The following is a 19,044-nucleotide window of genomic DNA, read 5'->3' as shown; positions in this document are numbered from 1 at the left end:
TTTTTTCCAAAAAAATAAGGGGGGCAATTGCCCCCCTTTCCTCTCATGTGGCATCGCCCCTAGAAGGTCTACATATCTCTTCCTTACTGGTTCGGAAGTTAACAGAAGATTCAATCTCTAACAACTTTCGCAGTGAGATCGTGAAGCCCATTATCAAGTGAAAATGAAAGGTGATTTAATAAGGACCATTCGATGGTCCTACGACACGTGTCCAGATCTGGGAGTGAGTATATTCCTAACACCAACTTTACAGGTCCAAACCATTCATTTGTTGGAGCACAACATAAATAGGCTCTACACCATAGGATGATCCTAACCCTCCGATCTATAGAGGTTTCTATAATGTGCTGGAGAGTTATGATCGGCAAACAGTAGAATTATCAGAGGGGAAGTGATATTCTCTTATTTACTTGAGACAGTCCCCTCTACTTCTCTTTTACACTAGAGGGGGCTGTCCCAAGTAAAAAAAAGGAGGGGGCTCTATATCATTTTCCTCATCAGATGTGAGGTGATAAAAATGGGCGCCCTCCATTACTGCACCTCTAGTGAGTGGCAAACCACATCACCATAAGATCATCTAAAGAATGATCATTGTATATACACCTTGATCCAGTGTATACGCCACACTATACACAGGATTCTTCCTCAACCATATTCTTGTGACCCAAGGCTAGCGCTGGCAATTTCAGAACAGTTTCAAGACCAGGCCTCAAGATAGGCAGAGTATTGACTCAGCAATCTGAGTGATGACATGCCCTGGTAGACCAAGAAATGCTCTAACTGAGATGAATTCTCAAAAGTTGATATTGATTTTATAAAAGAGAGAAATAATGGAAATTTGAAAACATAAAAAGCAATAAAACTGACAAGCAAAATTTAATATTTGCTTATTCTACAATGGATACTCATTTAACTTGGGGATTCAGAGCTCTCATCCTCTTTAGGTGGTGCCCACTGCTGGTTCATGTGGGACCTTGTCCACGGATCCATGGCTGCTCTTTGAGGCGGTGGCGGTGTTGCCGGTTTCGACTCTCTAAGTTCATGTTCTCTGTCAACAAATCTGCAAAAACACAGAAAATACAACATAGGTAATTGAGTGAATACAGTGTAAGTGTGCACGTTTAAGTGAACATATATGGGTGGAGCACGTGTGTTTATAAGGGGACGTCATTTTTTCAGTGATTAGTGTCTACACATACAAATTTCTTTTCTTTTCTTTTTGAAGATGTCTACACATTCAAGTCTGCATGTATAGCCCAAAAGTAAAAAATAGGCTACATTTTAGGGCGTGGAGTGTCTAGGAATCACAAGAATCCAAATGGTGGTCATGTACTAAGCTCAAGTCCCAGTAGAAGCTTGGAAAGCCTTCACACAATCAAATAGGACTCAAAAAGGTATAATTGCAAATTGCAAATTGCAAAATCAGTGGCATAAGGTATTTAACACTCAATGTGAGGCATGATATTAAGTTTGTAAATTGATAATGCAAAATCAGTGGGATATGGTATTTTGAGCTCGGGGCAAGGCAGCTGACCAATTTGAATGACATCTAAACAGCATAGCCGGCATCAAAGCAAACTGCACTCAGCTTGCTACATTGGTTTTTTGAATGGTAACTAACAAGGCAATTTATTGAAAAGAACTACATCTTACATAAAAGGGAGGCTCAAAGGGCATCCCAAAAGGAAACAAAAAAACTAACAAGAAAGCTAACATGGGCATCATACGAAAGGTAAAGAATGGATGATACCATAGATTGGTCTTATCGATGGCTTGTTGAGCAACAGAATCCATCAGAATATTCTAGGAGTGATAGGATTCTACATAGATCTAAGATCACTACAAAAATGTTAGATAAGTGTCAAATACAATTCTTTTTTTTTTTTGTAAGCTCAGCTTACTACATAACCTTCTGTCACCATTCACTTATGGAAAACTATGATATGAAGTTAAAGAGGCAGAAGTGTAGCCCAAACTCTAAGCTGTCAAGACATCATAAATGCTCCCCTTGGCAACAGACCTCACCAACTCCACCAATTCCCTACTGAGACATGTGGCAATGACTTTTAAGAGTTAAAGAGTTTATTGTCACCTAATGTTGCAAATTCTCAACCAAATGGTTTGGAAGTTCTGAAAAGATACATTGGTTACCAACAACATCTCTGCAATTATTATACAATAGAGCTACATTGTGAGAAATGGCTATAATCTAACTCATAAGAGAGGAGAGAAAATAGAGATAGGCTTAGGGAGCTTGAACTCAATTCCTTCATTCATCATAATGGGTATTATAGCAGATAATTAAGTACATAGTGGTCAAATGACCAAAATACCCCTACGAGGGATGACCCTTTTTCTAACATAATTAACATGAACAGAACTGCGACCTTTTGCAAACCAAGTGAATAATTCCATTCCCATTTGGAACATGTTGCTGATAAGCATCGCAAAAATAACAATGAATGTGCCCATAAACAGCTAGATTATAAGCTAGCAAGCAGAGTTCAAGAACATGAAAGTCGGGTAATTTTCCCTACCATTCGTTTATGGGAGTGGAAAGTATGAGATCCTTTAATGCTCCAAAGTGTGTATGAAGATCCTAGATGAATGTGTAGGACTAGTGAATTTTTCTAGGAAGACAATAACTAATATTCAAATGCCAATGTGGTTGATATCAGTCAAGAAATTCAAGCCCACGTGAAGATGAGCGAATTGGCAGAAAAATGGGATTCATAATTTATTTATTCCTTTGAATGCTAGAATTTTGCTGCAAAATGGAAACAGAATACAATAACACTCGGAATTTTCTATTTAGGCTCTCTATATAGAAGCATACAGGGTAACCGACTGCAATGGCAAAGTTCCATAGCGATTAAGTATCTAGAAAGAACAAAAATCCACTTAGTTTCGGAAAAATACAAGATTTCACTCGAAATTTTGGAATTTCTCAAGAAATTTGGGAATTTCGCCTGAAATTGCAGTCAAAAAATGCAAAACATGCAACTTTTCAGATAAAAAAGCAAATTTGAGAGAACCCCTGACAAAAATCAACTTCACTCGCAGAAAAGAGAAGACAACAAGATTCCTATAAGATATTCCTAAAAAAAGATAAAAGATAAAAGAAAAACTAGTGGTGAAGAATCTTACTTGAATTTTGGTCATGATTTCGTACCGAAATGTTTCCGTGATTTTATAAGATTTTGGTCGAAATTTCATACCGGAACTGAAATGATTCCGTTTCGCTGATGACCAAAACCGAAATTTAAAACACCGCTTGTGACTATTTGGTTAAAATCTCGATGCTTTACCAACTGAGCCATACACCCCAAAAAATAAAGTTGTGAATGTAAATAAAAATTGGTGGGGAAAAGAAAAGAGGGCGGCCGCCATTTAAAAAAAAGAAAGAAAAGAGGGCAGCACCTCTTCTTCTCATCCTATCAAATAGGTATGTCTGTCAAATTAAGTCGAGGAAGAGAACTGCCCTATTACGTAACGAACATATGTTCGGGAAAGGGGTAACGAGATCCGGCTACCCGCCTCATCCATTTCCCTCTCGACTTCCAAAACCTGCCAATCTGCAAATTGAATCTTTCTTTCCAAGTGGATAAATCAGCAACAACTGGCCTCCAAAGTCAACTTACTCAGAGAACCATTAGAAAGGCTTGAGGGGCCCTCCATTAGTACACGTAGGGTAGAACAAGATCAACAAAAAAGGGGGGCACACTACTGTGAAACAACCACTTACTCCAAAAGCTTAAGCTGTTGGAGAAGGTGTTATTAAATCTTTTATACTTTAACACTCCCCCTCACGTGTGGCTCCTCTTTTTAGGTTTGGCCTAAATGTGAAAAATGTGGCCCCTCTTTTGGGTTTGGCCATTGCATGTGGATTTTTACTATCAAGAAGGTTTGAACCGAAGACCTTTGCGTTGATACCATGTGAAACAACCAATTACTCCAAAAACTTAAGCTGTTGGAGAAGGTGTTATTAAATCTTTTATACTTTAACACAACCCTGTTAGCCCGCTATAACCCCTTCCCAACGAGCCCTCTCGATCGACGAGTTTGTTTGTTGGCGTGAATCTCGTGTGACAACCCACAGTCCCAAACATGCAGAGGGTCACTTCCTTAACCGGGGTTTATTTCTGAGCCCCACCTTCTCCAAGCATAAAGAGATAGCCAAGGCTTAGTGGATTGCATAGACAAATCGGTACTAAACCGACAACATAGGATATAATCAATCCTCACATTGAGGAGCATCACAAAGCATCAAGTGACTTCGACATGGCTACGGCAATCCACATTCGACATGATGTGAAAGAAACTAGAGTAATTTCAAGCACATCCACTTTATTTTTTTTTATGACATAGGGTATCCCACCCCAATTTTTAGGGCAGGACAATTCCCTACGGATGCGCGCAATCACCCGAAAACCATGTGCATTGGGCAAGCCCGGGGGATTCGAACTCTCGTCACTGGGGAGCATACCCATGACTTTAAGCCAAAGAGCCACACCCGTACGGGTTAGCACATCCACTTTACAAAGAACATGTTGGAGGGACGGAGATTGAATGAACTGATGTTTGTTCACTATAGCTTGAAATATCAAGAAATGTATATTTTAGTAGTATAGTGCCGTGCCAAGACTCACACTTTAAATCAATGTTACCTAGAACGTGGACCGCTCTAGTACCTTGGTCAAGAACACATAACACTACATCCTTGGTCTGTGGTGCGGTAGGGCTATCTGGGTAGCTACTCAGGTACATTATAAGCTAGCATATTATTGTTTGGTTTACTATAGTATATAATGTATTTATCTTTCAGCAAATGTTTTGATTTAAGAGATGTTCTTTATTATTTATGCTTGAGCAGGGGGCATAAGGTAAAAGCTGTACCCAGGTGGTCTCCTCCTCCCCCCTAGATTCCTAAAGCTAAACTTTGATGTGAGGAAACCTAGCCCCGCTGGGACTGACGGAGTTCTGAGGAATGATTCAGGAGAGGTGATTTGGACTTTTTCAGGTCTGATTGGCGTGGCAGATGCCAATGAGGCTGAGATGCGAGCAGTACATCAAGGAATGTTGCTCGTGGATGTTAGTAGCTCAAGCCAAGTGGTGGTGGAAGGAGATTCCCTAAATGTTATTGTGGCTTAAAGCATCTCATGGTCATCCGTGGAGATTTGACCGCTTCTTCGATAAGATGAGAAATTGGGAGGGGTTTAACTCTATTGTCTTCCAGCATGTTAGGAGATCTGCTAATGCTGTGGCTGATTCCCTAGCTAGGGAATGGGTATCTAAGGAGTCTTTGGCTTTGTTCGGCTCTCTCCCTCCTTGAGCTTCTTTTCTTTTTGTCTTTTTCTTTTGGATGTATTGGTTTCAATTCAGTCTGTCTTGAGTCTGTCTTGCATGGTTGTATTGTTCTGACCATATCGGTCATCCTTTTCTTAATAAAGTTGCTACCATTCAAAGAGAGAGAGAGAGAGAGAGAGAGAGAGAGATGTTCTTTATGCACTTTATTGTTCTGTTTTGAGTTTTTATGTATTCCAATCTTAGAAGCCTAAAATATGTAGTTTATGGCCCATTGAAGTGAGCCTTTGATGAACAAATTTTGGGATGCCAGGAATAGCCTTTTTCGATAACCTTGCTTTAACATTAGAATTTCTTGAGCCTTTGGTGAACAAATTTTGGGATACCAGGAATAACCTTTATTTTGGGATATCACGAATAACCTTTTTTGATAACATTGATTATAAATAATTAGAATTTCTATTAAATTGTTATAGGGATTTAAAAAAGAAAAAGAAATTAAGCACTAGCAACCCCATCAGCCTAGGCACTTGATATTATAGAATAGGTACCGGATGAGAGCTTTTTTTCCATTACAGATGATTTAAGTTTGCACCATGTGGAACAACCTTCTGCTGTTGTTGTGGACGAGGAAGACAAGGAATGATATGGCGTAGGTGGAGCTGCTAATGGTAGTGATGATGAGGAGCGACAATCAGTTAAGGATGAAGAGTAGGAGATGACAGATTTGAGAACATTATGAACAATTACAAACCTTATTTATGTTTTGTAATATTTATATTTGTCATTTGGTATTATTAATGCCTTCTCAATTCTCTCCCTCTCCCACCCTCGCTATCCCTCTCTCAAACACTTGGTAAGCTAATATTCCAAGAAAAAAGATTTTACGGTTGCCAAACATGGCCTATGTGTTTAAGTTCTCCTTAAAATTTCTCATGTTTTAATGCCTAGGCACCCGGGGGTTTGTCACTAAGGCTACCAGGTAAAATGAAAAAAAAAAATGACAACTAATCTCAATTCATTCCAAACTGTAACACCGGCTCCACACGCGCAAAGAAAAAAACCCAATTAGGGTGGGGGTTGCAACTATATTTTAGGGAGGCAACCCCCTTTTCGTTTTGAGGGATAAGGTGGGGAGGAATCCCCATTTGAGTTGGAGCCTATTAAATAGGGAAGTCTTCCTAGAAAAGTAGTCTATGAACACCGGATTCGCATCAAGATGGGTCCCTTTTAGTGGATACATGGGCTACATGAGAAATGAAATCTTGATTATCCAAAATTGCTCCATGTAGGCTTAGCATTACATCTACAGATATCCAACTAAAATTGGGCTGTATGCAAGGGGTATTTTCTTGATGGCAAACATCAAATAAAATTTTGACTAGGCATGGCATCTGTTTGAGTTTTTCTCTTTTTCTTTCTTGTGACCACCTTAATCAGTCCCTTGTTTCTCTTTTTAAAAAAATTCTATCATTTAAAAAAAAAAAGTTTGACCTAGGTGTTGCATCACTAAACTCATTGAAAAAATTAGTTCCTATACAATTTTTCATTGTTCCAATAGAAGATGATTTCCAAATTTAAAACAGCTAGAAATGCTATAGCGAAGGAGATAAATGCCCGAGTGTTTAGAGGTGAGGTGAAAAGTCCTTATTTCCTGGTCGCAAAGGTAATAGCTCTGACCATATTTTGGGTCAGAATTCTCCCTGTGTTTACATTTATGTCTGCATATGATTTATGGCAGGGATGGCATGAGATATGCTATAGCAAGGAGCATCATCAAATCATCTCTTCTAGATGGGCCCTTCCTGAACCTAGGAAGCTCAAACTAAACTTTGAAGGTTCAAGCTTCGGGAATCCTGGCCCTAAAAGGATAGGGGACCTTTTAAAGGATGATAGGGGAGTGACTTCTTGGTCATTTTCAGGCCCCATTGGCATTTGTGATTCTACTGAGGCAGAAGTTAGAGTTGTCTTGCAAGGGATAAGGCATCTAAAGGCACAATTATTGGATAGAGTGATTGTGGAAGGGGATTCCTTAAATGTTATAAGATGATTGAAGGGGAGTCTTCTACCTCCATGGTGTTTTGTGCCATGGATGGATGAGATCAAAGATCCAGTGGAGGGCTCATCTATTTCTTATGCTCATGTTAGAAGGTCAGCTAACTCAGAGGCAGATCGGTCGGCTAGACAAGGAGTCTAGCACGACTCCATTCATTTCTTTGACTATCTGCCCCCATGATTTGTGTTGTATTTCTGTATTTTTCTTTTCCTTTTCCTTGTGGCATTTTTGCTTGGCCTCCTCGGTCAAGCTGTTGTTGCCTCTGTACTCTCTTTTCTTTCTTAATGAAATTCTTTATCATTCAAAAAAAAAAAAAAAGGCTAGAGATCATCTCAAACAAATAGAAACTTACTCAATAAAAGCCATAGGTGCAGCATCACCTACTCGTATGCGATGTCGAAGTACTCTTGTGTATCCACCTGCTCGATCTCTGTGTAGACAAGAAATATTGCTATCAAAGCCTAAAAAATGACATGATAGACATAAGATAGATAATGAATGGGTTAAAATTTTTACTTATAACGATAAGCCAGCTCTGTGAACAACTTATGAATCACATCGTCTCCACGAACGAAAGCACCAGCACGTCTTGCAGCCGAAAGAGTACCCTGATAACCAATACATCATAAGTGTGTAAGTGGTACAAATATAGACAAAAGAATGCAATCCACCAGAAATAAACCTTCACAATGACTTTGGATTTGGGCTTTGCTTCGAAGAAAACTATCACACACACAATGGATTTGGTGATTTTTCTTTGAAAACATTAATCTTCATCCAAATATTTGAAGTGAGCTGCTTCATTATAGAAGAAAAATTCTAATTGATGTAATATTTGAAGTGAGCTGCTTCATTATAGAAGAAAAATTCTAATTGATGTAATTGAGCAAGAAACAAAAATTTGAAAAATAAAACCATTCTCGTCTAAAGATATCACAATTGATCTGCATTTTTAAAATTGAAGAATACACCAGCTGAATTGAATTAGGAGAAAACATTTATTAATAAAATTTGTAGTTTCGGAGGATTATACATACCTCTTTCCCAAGTTGCACCATGTTATCAGCAAGACGCCGAACTTCTTTTGCCTATCAATCAAACAACCACAAATTTTAACTCGATTCCATCAAAATGTCAATTTGAATCCATCCAAAGAATGCCCTAAACCTTATCAGCAAAAACACTAAACCTTCATACAAGAAACTTTCGTTTTCTTTGCTCTCTATTAATCCAAACCCTAACTAAATTCACACAAATGAACGCCCTAATAACCCCAAAAACATTCAAAACTCAACAAAAGAAAACAAATTAAAAGATCTAGAAGCCTCCTAAAACAATAAAACATCCGAAGGGGTGAAAGTACCTTGGCCAGTGTCGTTTCGATCCGCTCGTGCTTCACCAGCTGTGAAACCATTGTCCTGTGAAAACAATCAAAGTTAAACCCTAAAATTGGAAAGACAGAGAAAGGCTTAGAGTAAATGGAGATTTTTATGGATTTGAAAGAACCTGAGCATCGACATTCGATGGGCCGCATGGCGACCAAGCTTTCGAAACTTAGTCATGGAGAAGATGATCAATCAAAAATTTTGAAGCCTGAAAATGAAAGCGCATTTTAAGAGAAATATCATATAATAAGTGGAAAAGGAAAGAAAGAAAAACCCTAGAATGGACCACAGAGGGTTTTTTTATATTTTTGATATAATTTAAATATTAATTTAGTGGGTTTTGCTTTAATGTGTCAGTGTTTACATAGTGGCTAGTGTTTCACATCTAATCATCTCCTACTTAAATTTTGCATAGAGGTAACAAATTTCCATTTTCCTTAGTAAAAATCTCCTAAATTTGTGAAAATCTCCTGAACTTGGAGACTGACAACTACAATCTCTCATATTTCTTGCCAGCATTTCAGCCTTTAATGGTGAGGTATAAATCAGTGGAGAGAGAGAGAGAGAGAGAGAGAGAGAGAGAGAGAGATTCCAATAAGCCACTAACAGTAAGTGAAGTTTTAGGGTGTGTTTGGAAACAATTCTGATTCCGTTTCTTGATTTTGACATTGTTTCTTGATTCTATTTTTCATTTTGATTCTGATTCTAAAGATCAGAATTATGTTTGGTAACTGTCATAAAAAAAAATCCAATTTTTTTGTTTTTGAAACTAAAATGGTGGGTATTAATGTCCTGATGTGTTAAGGTGGGTATACAATGGGTACCCGGCTACACAAAGGTAATAGGAAGGACTGTTGGGTCACACTATCGATCTGAACTCTATTGGGGCATTTAATCAAACAGATTGTGCGCGACAATTCAGCCTACGTTTCAAAGGGGACGGAACTAAAATGACGCAAATAACATTCGTTCCAGCACTCCTGTAATCAGAATACACCGATCCAGATTTCAGAGTTGAAATTATTGCCCATGTAAAAAGACGTTAATCACGAGTCTTCGTTTTGAAATCACAATGGACAGTCCTACATTAGGTCTAAAGGGTACTTTATTGAAGCTTTCAACCGATTTGAAAGAAGCTTGAGCACCTTAGAGGAAAACCCAAAATAATGATAAAGAGTTACAGAATATCAGCAAGCAAATTCAAAGCAGCAGAGTATCATAGCGCCCAAGTTGAGAAGGGAGAGAAACATACCTCGCTGACAATCGAGAGAGACGAAGGCACGAGAGTGGCGCAAAACTGGCGAGGGAGAAATGCGCGAGAGAAGGGATAGTCGTGCGAGAGAGATTTTTATAGGGTTTTGATCAGGCGGATTGACAAAAAAGCCTCCCTTTAAATGACGGACAGCAAGAAAAACATTTCTGCGGAATTTTTTTGGGAAAATGACTAAAAAAAAAATAAAGGGGCTTTCTACTGATTATGACATGGCAAAGGGGGTGTTTTCTAAATTACAAATTTGAAGTGATATTGACTCGTTTGGATGAGTTTGGGACAAAAATGCCCTCATTGTAAAAATCGTTAGTTTACTCTCTTTTTTTACATTCTCTCTCTCTCTCTCTCTCTCTCTCTCTCTCTGCAAATACTCCTTGCCAGCAGAAATTTCTGGCAACTCTCTCTCTCTCTCTCTCGCTGCAAATACCCCTTGCCGGTGGAAATTTTCCGGAAACTCTCTCTCTCTCTCTCTCTCTCTCTCTCTCTCTCTCTCTCTCTCTCCCTCTGCAAATCTCACCGGCAAATCTCTGAGAAAAAAAATTTCTCGGAACTCCGAGATTTCCTCTCGAAATTCCGCAGTGTAACACAGTAAAAAAAAAAAATTGTTCGGAAGTCCGAGCTTTTCTCTCGGAATTCCACAGCAAACATCACAGTTAGAAAAAAAAAGTTCTCGAAATGCCGAGAACTGTTCCAGGCACGTTTAAAGCCCTGGAACGTGCAATTTTTTTTCAATTGCCCCTTCTATTTTTCATTCTTTTTCCCTTCTCTCTCAAACCCTTTCCAAACCCTAACTCCATTAACCATTTTTCCTCAAAATTCCTCAAAATCTAACCCTAATCCATCATCTTCCTCCAAACCGTCTTTTTTACCCAAAACCATTGGTAATCCTAAATAAACAACTTATAAACACTCTAAAACCACTGCTATTCCTATATAAACCACTTACAGACACTCTAAACCACTGTTTACGCTATATAAACCACTTGTAAATACTCTAAACCACTGCTTACCCCTATATAAACCACTTACAAACATTATAAATCACTGCTTAGACTGTATAAACAACTTATAAACACTATAAACCATTGTTAAGCCTATATAAACCACTTACAAACACTTTAAACCACTGTTTAGCTTATATAAATCACTTATAAATACTTTAAAGCACTGTTTACACCTTTATAAACCACTTACAAACACTATAAACTACTGTTTACACTGTGTCAATAACTTATAAACACTCTAAACCACTGCTAAGCCTATATAAACCACTTATAAACACTCTAAACCACTGCTAGTCTTATATAAACCACTTATAAACAGTCTAAACCATTTTTACCATATATTATACACTTATAAACCCTCTAAACCACTGCTACGCTTATATGAACCACTTATAAACACTCTAAACCATTGTTTACCCTATATAAACTACTTGTAAACACTCTAAACAACTGCTTACCCTATATAAACCACTTATAAACACTATAAAATACTGCTTACCCTGTATAAACCACTTATAAAGACTCTAAACCACTGGCAAGCCTATATAAACCAATTATAAATACTCTAAACCATTCTAGGCTTATATAAACCACTGTTTACCCTATATAAACCACTTGTAAAACTCTAAACCACTGCTTACCCCAATATAAACCACTTACAAACACTATAAAACACTGCTTACACTGTATAAATAACTTATAAACACTCTAAACCACTGTTTACCCTATATAAACCACTTGTAAATACTCTAAACCACTGCTTACCCCTATATAAACCACTTACAAACACTGTATAAACAACTTATAAACACTATAAACCACTGTTAATCCTATATAAACCAGTTATAAACAATCTAAACCACTGTTAGGCTTATATAAACAACTTATAAATACTCTAAACCATTGTCTAAACCATTGTTTACTATATATTATACACTGATAAACCCTCTAAACCACTGCTAGGCTTATATAAAACACTTATGAACACCCTAAACCACTGTTTATCCTATATAAACCACTTGCAAACACTTTAAACCACTGCTTACACTATATAAACCACTTATAAACATATAAACTACTGTTTATCCTGTATAAACCACTTATAAACACTTTAAATAACTGATAAGCCTATATAAACCACATATAAACACTATAAACCATTGCTAGGTTTGTATAAACCACTGTTTACCCTATATAAACCACTTGTAAACACTCTAAACCACTGCTTACCCTATATAAACCACTTATAAACACTATAAACTACTTCTTACTGTAGACAAAAGTACGCCCAATGTCTACGACTGCAGCACCGGCGCATAGCTTGAAAATAGATCTAGCAGTTCTGTCAGGGTAATGACCTCCCAGTCTGGTACGCACTGTATCTATTTTCGTAGAGCCAATAATAATGAAAAACAATGAAAGAAATAAAGAATAAACAATATGATAACATATGATGTGCAGTGTGTGAAACTCTCGTTTTATTTATGCACATATCTGGTGCCCCTGGATTCTAACGATAGAGTTCCCATTTAAAATGATTTTAGCCCAATTTTGTCCAAAGTTAGTAAAAATGGCATTTTATTAGAGTTAGGCAATGTTTCAAGAACTCTCCAGCAGAGTCGCCAGCCCGTGGACCCCGATCCTGAGAGAGAGGTGCGGCGAGGGACGCGAGGTCCCCTACAATCCTCAAAGATCTCCACAACCTGAAGGAGAGCTCTACCAAGGAACTCTCGAAACGGTGCCACCCTCATAGCATAGCATGAGTGGCGATATAAAAAGAAAGAGATACCTCTTGATCCGGAGCCAAGGCTCGAAACCAAGACGCACCTAAAATAACTCAGAGTCGTCATCCATGGATAGGCCATGGAACCCCAAAATCAAAGCCTCTGCGCAATGGATAACCAGAAATATATATGGGCTCGTGCCTGATTACGAATGGAGAAGGTCCGAAGAGCACCCCAAATTCGTCCGAGTGCAAGCACTTGGTCTCTTATGCCATTTTCATTAACTCCAAAGAATTTTGGGCAAAAACATGTGAAATGGGAACAAAATATCCCCGGGAAGACGTCTACCTAATCATGCATGACCAAGGGATAAAATAATAAGCACACACAAAATAAAATAAAAAGATGTCTCACCTAATGACAACTAGGTTATGAGTGACATGCCTAATTGGTATATAAGTTCTGGTGAACAAACACATGCATGCTATAGCTACAGGTATAGGGTCCGCACAAGAAAGTAAGAAAACACAACAAAATAAACAATATAACAACACAACAAATCCTAAGACTCTAAACGATTTAGCCCGAGTCCTTGGATGGTCTGATGTTCATACAAAGAAGCCTACGTATCCCCGCCTCTACGAGAATCAAGGCAACGTAGTTCTTCGCGCCTATTCTAAACTAGGATGCCTAAGATACCTAGACATTTATCCTATACTCGACCTAAAAAACCGGACTAGTTCTTAAAGCTTTTTGAAAGATCATTTAGATTTCAGTGAATTGTGGATTTTAGGACACCTTATATGCCCTAACTAAATGCAAGTTAGCTTTAAGCTAATGCAGGTGATTCCTACAACCTACGTGTAACTAGGCTGTATGCCCTGAGGAAAACAAAGGGTGGACTAACGCATCATATTCTAGTCATCAGTCGGCGATGTGAATCGCCAACTGACCGGACGGAGGCGCTCCTATAACTCTAAGACAAACACCTAACTCTAAAGCAATCACAAACAAGCACACAACAAATCAAAGGCTAAACCCTAACTCTAAAAAAAATTCTATCTAGGACAAAGTCCTAACTCTAGAGGAAGATCTTTTTGAAATTAAGGCTGTAAAGTTATTTATTCAAAAAGGTTTAAAATATTATTTACAAAAGTTTGGCTGGACTTGGGATAAAGATCCCAAGCTGCACTACGTACCTCGTGGAAGAGGATCAAGCCAACGTAGTTTGAAATGAAACTTCCTAACTACGCCCACAAAAACTTAACTTCTCCAAATGATTTAAGGGTTTTAATATTTTTCAAATGTTTTTTATATTTTTAAAGTTTTCAAATGTTTTTGAGTTTTAAATTTCTAATATTTTTTTAATTTTAAAATATTCCAATGCTTTTGGATCTTTAGATGTTTTCACTCTTAAAGGAAACATGCAAGTACAACTACAAACTAGAGCAAAGCCCTAAAGCTAAAGGGGAAACCCCGAACAAACAACTAGCGTCTCAAAGAGACAAACCACAACACGTAAAGAAGTGTCCCAAGAACAGAGAAAACGAATCTAAGATCTCAAACGAGCAAAGCTCTAATAAGACTGAGTTAGTCTCTAATCAAAATGAATGATAACAACTCTAAAAGAGAAACTCCTAACTAAAACACTAAAGGAAGGGGTGCAAATGAGTCAATGACTCTCTAATAACACTACCAAAATGCGAGGGTAAATAAGTCAAAGGCTCTTTCTAGAAGAAAGGGGGGCTCTAACATGAGGCTAGGTAAGCCTCCTAAAGAGGAAACTCTCTAAATGAAACAAGGCTAGTCTCCAAATAGAGGCTCTATAAATGAGGCAAGGCATGCCTCCTATACACAAAGGTGGGCTCCAAGTATCCTTATCATTGCCCGTGCAATGATGGAAGGATCAGGCAACTAGTAGAGGGGCTCCACTCGAGACTTGGATAGTCTCCTGTGGGTAACTCGCTAATGTGACAAAGCCCGTCTCCAAAGGGTTTGATTTTTCTGCTAAAACACAACTTGTCTCCCTAATGGATGGGCTTTAGATGATTGGTTCTAATATTTAAGGGGACATAGAAGACTAGACAAGTCTTCTAAAAAGAGAAATGAGAAAAGCTACTGGGACTTGACAAGTCCTCTAAATGATAGGTTACTAATGTCTAATGTCTAAGCATGTCTAAAGGGCTGGGCTAGCCTACTAAGCGAAAGAGGGGAAAGTTACTAGGACTGAGCAAGTCCCCTAAGGATGGGCTTGGGCTATCGCCCTCAAAACGAAAGGGTTATCTTCAATTAGAAGGCACCTAAAAGGTAAGAGATCTCTACCTAAAGAAAGAGAAAGAGGACAGAGGGTATCATCATGACAAGGTAGGCCCTCTAAAGGATGGGCTTGGGCTATCGCCTTCATCGCCCAAATCTGAGAGGGAGATTTTTGAAAACCCATGGAAAGATCAAATGTTGGAGACAATCTGAAACTCTGATGAAAATCACGCATACGGGAAGAGGCTCAGAAACGAGACTCAGATGTCAACACAAGACCTGAGGGGAGAGCAGGAGAAGAAGAGAAGAGTAAGGCTCTGAGCGCGCGGGCTAATGTCATTATAGAAACATGGGGATATAAACACCAATTTTCAAGAAAAGAGACATTTTCATCAAATATATGCTAAGAGCCTCAAATCCAAACCAAACTAAAGTAAAGAATTAAGCTCCTCCTCACAGATCAAAGATCAAAAGCAAGATGAAACTAGTCCCGAAAAGCCTATTCGAGAATCATATATTCAACAACAGATGGTTTGATTGATATTATTTCCTGCGAAAGTTAAGGAGAATTGCCTGGGAAGACAAGGTAACCATGGGACAACTCTCATACACTACTGATCATGACCATCATGCCTTGAACAAAACACTCAACAACTGTAAGATCTAAAGACCATCTGACATAGTTACTATCACAACATCATCACTATCGATCCTCAAGATGAACTTAATAAAGTAATATACAGGAAAAATTATGATTTTTCAAAGAAACAATCATAGACCAATCAGTGAAGGGAAACATGCGATCCATTTTTCATTCACTCAAACATTTGGTGATAACAACATGCTTTTTATTTTTAGCTTTCACAAGAAAAGGCATTCAACCCACTATGTTGTGGGGCCATTACAAATCCAAAACAAAAATATATATTTTTTTAGAAATATCATATCCACATGGATTTTTTTAAATCTTCCAAGAAAACAATAATACAAATGATAGATCTGATAGAGGAATAACCATCCAAATGACAACACACCCTATCATCTGATAATTCAAACATTTATTCCTTCGATATGAGGTAAAGAAACGAGATCAAATAATGAACACAATCAGACCCTCGACATGGGGTCTCCTGTGAAATCAGATATTACTCATACCCATGACCTGGAGTAGAGTAATAATCTGATTTTCCACATCAATTAAGCCTACATCTCTCCACTATTCATTAATCAAAAAAATAGATTGCCACCTCAAATTCAAGAGCTAGATTAACACCAGATTAATGAATTACTGCTATCATACCATAAAACAGAGTAGATCTCTGTGCAAAATCTCAGCCATACAAGGGTTAGAATAGTTACCTACGGAACTACTAAAATTATCAAGGAGGCGATTGGATGCGGTGGGGAAGAAGATGCTCTGCACCGGTGGAGTTGCGGGAGAATAAGGTTTTCGGAGATGATGATTCTTGCCCGAGAAGGTTGAAACTGACGGAATCCGGCAAAATGACCGGAGAGGATAATCAAGCCTTTCTCTCTCTCTCTTACTCTATGCTATTTCATTGGTGGCTGCCAAGATGAGCTTCTCTATTGGGGAGAAGAAGAGGGTCGGATTCAGGTTAGCAATGGGTTGGATTGAGGGCAGAAACAGGGGATAGGGTGGTGGTGGCTGAAAATGGAGGAGAATCCAAGTGGGTTTGATGAAATTAGGAAGGGGTTTAGTGGTATGGGCAGAGATGGTGGCTGAGGGTTTAATGGAGGGGGTAGTGTAGATGTAGGTGGAAGAAGGTGGTCGATGGTAGATGGAGAAGGTGGTAATCGGATTCCGGCAAGCTTGCCGGAATCAATGGGGATGGGGTCGGATTCCGGTAGGAGCCACCGGAGAATATGAAATGGGTTTCGATCTCTCCTCCTTTCTTCCTCTGCTATCTTTCTGTGCTTTGAGATTTTATTTTTTTAAATCAAACCCCCTCTCTATCTCTCTGCATCTCTCTGTCTGTAGATGGGTTTGGATGAGGTAAGTATGGACAGATTCCGGTGAGATTCTCGCCGGAATCAATGGGGGTGTTGCTCAGCTAGGTTGGGTTTTGAGAAAATGAGTGATGGGGTTGGAGATGACCGGCGGCAAGGGAGAGGCCAAGGAAGATGATTGGTTGGAGGAGACGATGGCCGCGGCTCCCTTTTCTCCCTCTCTGCAAATGGGTAAAAATGAGTCTAAACCCTAGTCGTTGGTTTATACTGGGAGATGTTAAATTCGTGCCCTCGTTTCCCTTGGGACAACCCCCTATGCAGTTAATTCACCCCCCTGCAAAAAGAAAATGACATACTAGCCTTATTTCTCACATGAATAAACCCCTCTAAGATAATTAGCCCCCTCTTTTATAGGGAATGATATACTTGTACCCCCTTATCCTTCCTTGGACACTCCATCTCATTTCTAATTCACCGCCCTCCTTTAATTCGGGACAGCCCCTGTTTAATATCTTGTGACCACTCTTTTTACTTTACAAGTGCGACTCGGGCAGAACAAGGGGATAGCACTTGAGCCTTGCCTTTTTGCTACACACGAGGCTTGGTAATGGCACACCCTCCTTTAGATGATTCACACCTCTTTTCTTTAAGGAAATCACACATTTATTTGGCCCACCTTACTAAGCAAATTTCATCAAATTCTTCTAAAATTTTACGGACACCTACTTAGGACCTTAACCTACCCTAAAGCTGATTTAGGGACACTATTTTACTGGTTCAAAGGAATTTTTATTCAAAATGATGGGTTTAGAGTTCGATCAAAATGGGGTGTTTACACTTACCATGTATAAACTATTTCTAAACACTTTAAACCACTGATAAGCCTATATAAATCACTTATAAACACTCTAACGACTGATAGGCTTAGATAAACCATTGTTTACCCTATATAAACCAGTTGTAAACACTCTAAACCACTGCTTACCCTATATAAACTACTTATAAACACTATAAACTACTGCTTACCCTATATAAATCACTTATAAACACTATAAACCATTGTTAAGCCATATAAACCAATTATAAACACTCTAAACTACTGATAAGCCTAAATAAACCACTACTTAGGATTATAAACCACTACTGAGGATTCTTAACCAAAGAAGCTATATAAACCACTTATAAACACCCACTTAGTGGCCTTCAGTAGTGGTTTATCATAGTGAAATAGTGGTTTAACTTAAGAAATTAGTAGTTTACAGTAAAATAACAATGATTATAAAGTGTTTAAAGTAATTTAAATGTGATTAAATAGTGATTGAAGGCTTTGTGTAATGGAAGACAATAGTTTAATGTGGAGAACTTTCATTCAAGTTTGTAAATATGCCTTATAATGGAAAGAGAAGGGAGAGGGCCAGAAATACAGATATTTCCATCGAATGGAGGCTTTGTGCAATGGAATAATAGTTTGTAGTGAAGCTTTTTGCGATTTTGAAATTCAATAACGTTTTTTTGCAACAGTTGTTGCAAATTGAGGCGTTGTGCAATGCAAGGAAGGGTTTGACATCTAAAAATGAGATTTTGTGCAATATAATGGAGCTTTTGGCATCTAACAATGGAGGTTTTTGGGTTTTAAAAATGGAGGTTTTTGGGTTTTTTCAGACGTACTTTTTTATGGGTAGGTGGGAGGAAGAAGAAGAAGAGGAAAAATGTGGGTTTTGGGATTTGTGTTGTAAAGGTAATCATTGCAAGAAAGGTGATTTGATAGGGAGAGAGAGAGAGAGTCAAGGACATTTTAGTCATATGCACTCTTGAATGGTGATTTATAAAACCCCCCTTGATACGTCATAGTTAGTAGAAAGCCCATTTTTTTGTCATTTTCCCAAAAAATTTCCTTAGAAATTTTTTTTGGGAACTATATCAGCACAACCATATTTTTAGGGAAAATGACCAAATAGAAGTGGTTTTTACTGACTATGACATTTGAAGAGGGGTGTTTTCTAAATCACCAATCAAGAGTGCATATGACTAAAATGCCCTTGACTCTCTCTCTCTCTCTCTCTCTCTCTCTCTCTTT

At 38.3% G+C, this 19,044-nt stretch overlaps 1 protein-coding gene across 1 annotated transcript; it reads right to left on the bottom strand.

Annotated features, from left to right (window-relative positions):
- Nucleotides 1-788: 788 nt before the first annotated feature.
- On the bottom strand, nt 789-17,207 carry LOC143851325 (uncharacterized). Its single transcript, XM_077360713.1, has 7 exons — nt 16,359-17,207; nt 8,867-8,953; nt 8,724-8,778; nt 8,398-8,448; nt 7,877-7,968; nt 7,713-7,790; nt 789-1,060 (listed from the first exon to the last, which is right to left on the bottom strand). The coding sequence occupies exons 2-7, from the start codon at nt 8,920-8,922 to the stop codon at nt 910-912; spliced, it is 483 nt and encodes a 160-aa protein (XP_077216828.1). The 5' UTR covers nt 8,923-8,953; nt 16,359-17,207; the 3' UTR covers nt 789-909.
- Between the last annotated feature and the right edge of the window lie 1,837 nt (nt 17,208-19,044).

Source organism: Tasmannia lanceolata, unplaced genomic scaffold (assembly GCF_043159265.1).
Source record: "Tasmannia lanceolata isolate RefF3 unplaced genomic scaffold, GAP_Taslan_0.1 ptg000018l, whole genome shotgun sequence".
Classification (NCBI taxonomy): Eukaryota; Viridiplantae; Streptophyta; class Magnoliopsida; order Canellales; family Winteraceae; genus Tasmannia; species Tasmannia lanceolata.
Note: the sequence above shows the minus strand (reverse complement) of the source record. Positions and strands in the feature narration are given on the sequence as shown.

Coding starts and splice junctions, on each gene's coding strand:
- LOC143851325 (XM_077360713.1), bottom strand. CDS start 8,922: ATGACTAAGTTTCGAAAGCTTGGTCGCCATGCGGCCCATCGAATGTCG. Junction 8,449..8,723: donor TCGAAACGACACTGGCCAAG/GTACTTTCACCC, acceptor TTTGATTGATAG/GCAAAAGAAGTTCGGCGTCT. Junction 7,969..8,397: donor TGGTGCAACTTGGGAAAGAG/GTATGTATAATC, acceptor ATTGGTTATCAG/GGTACTCTTTCGGCTGCAAG.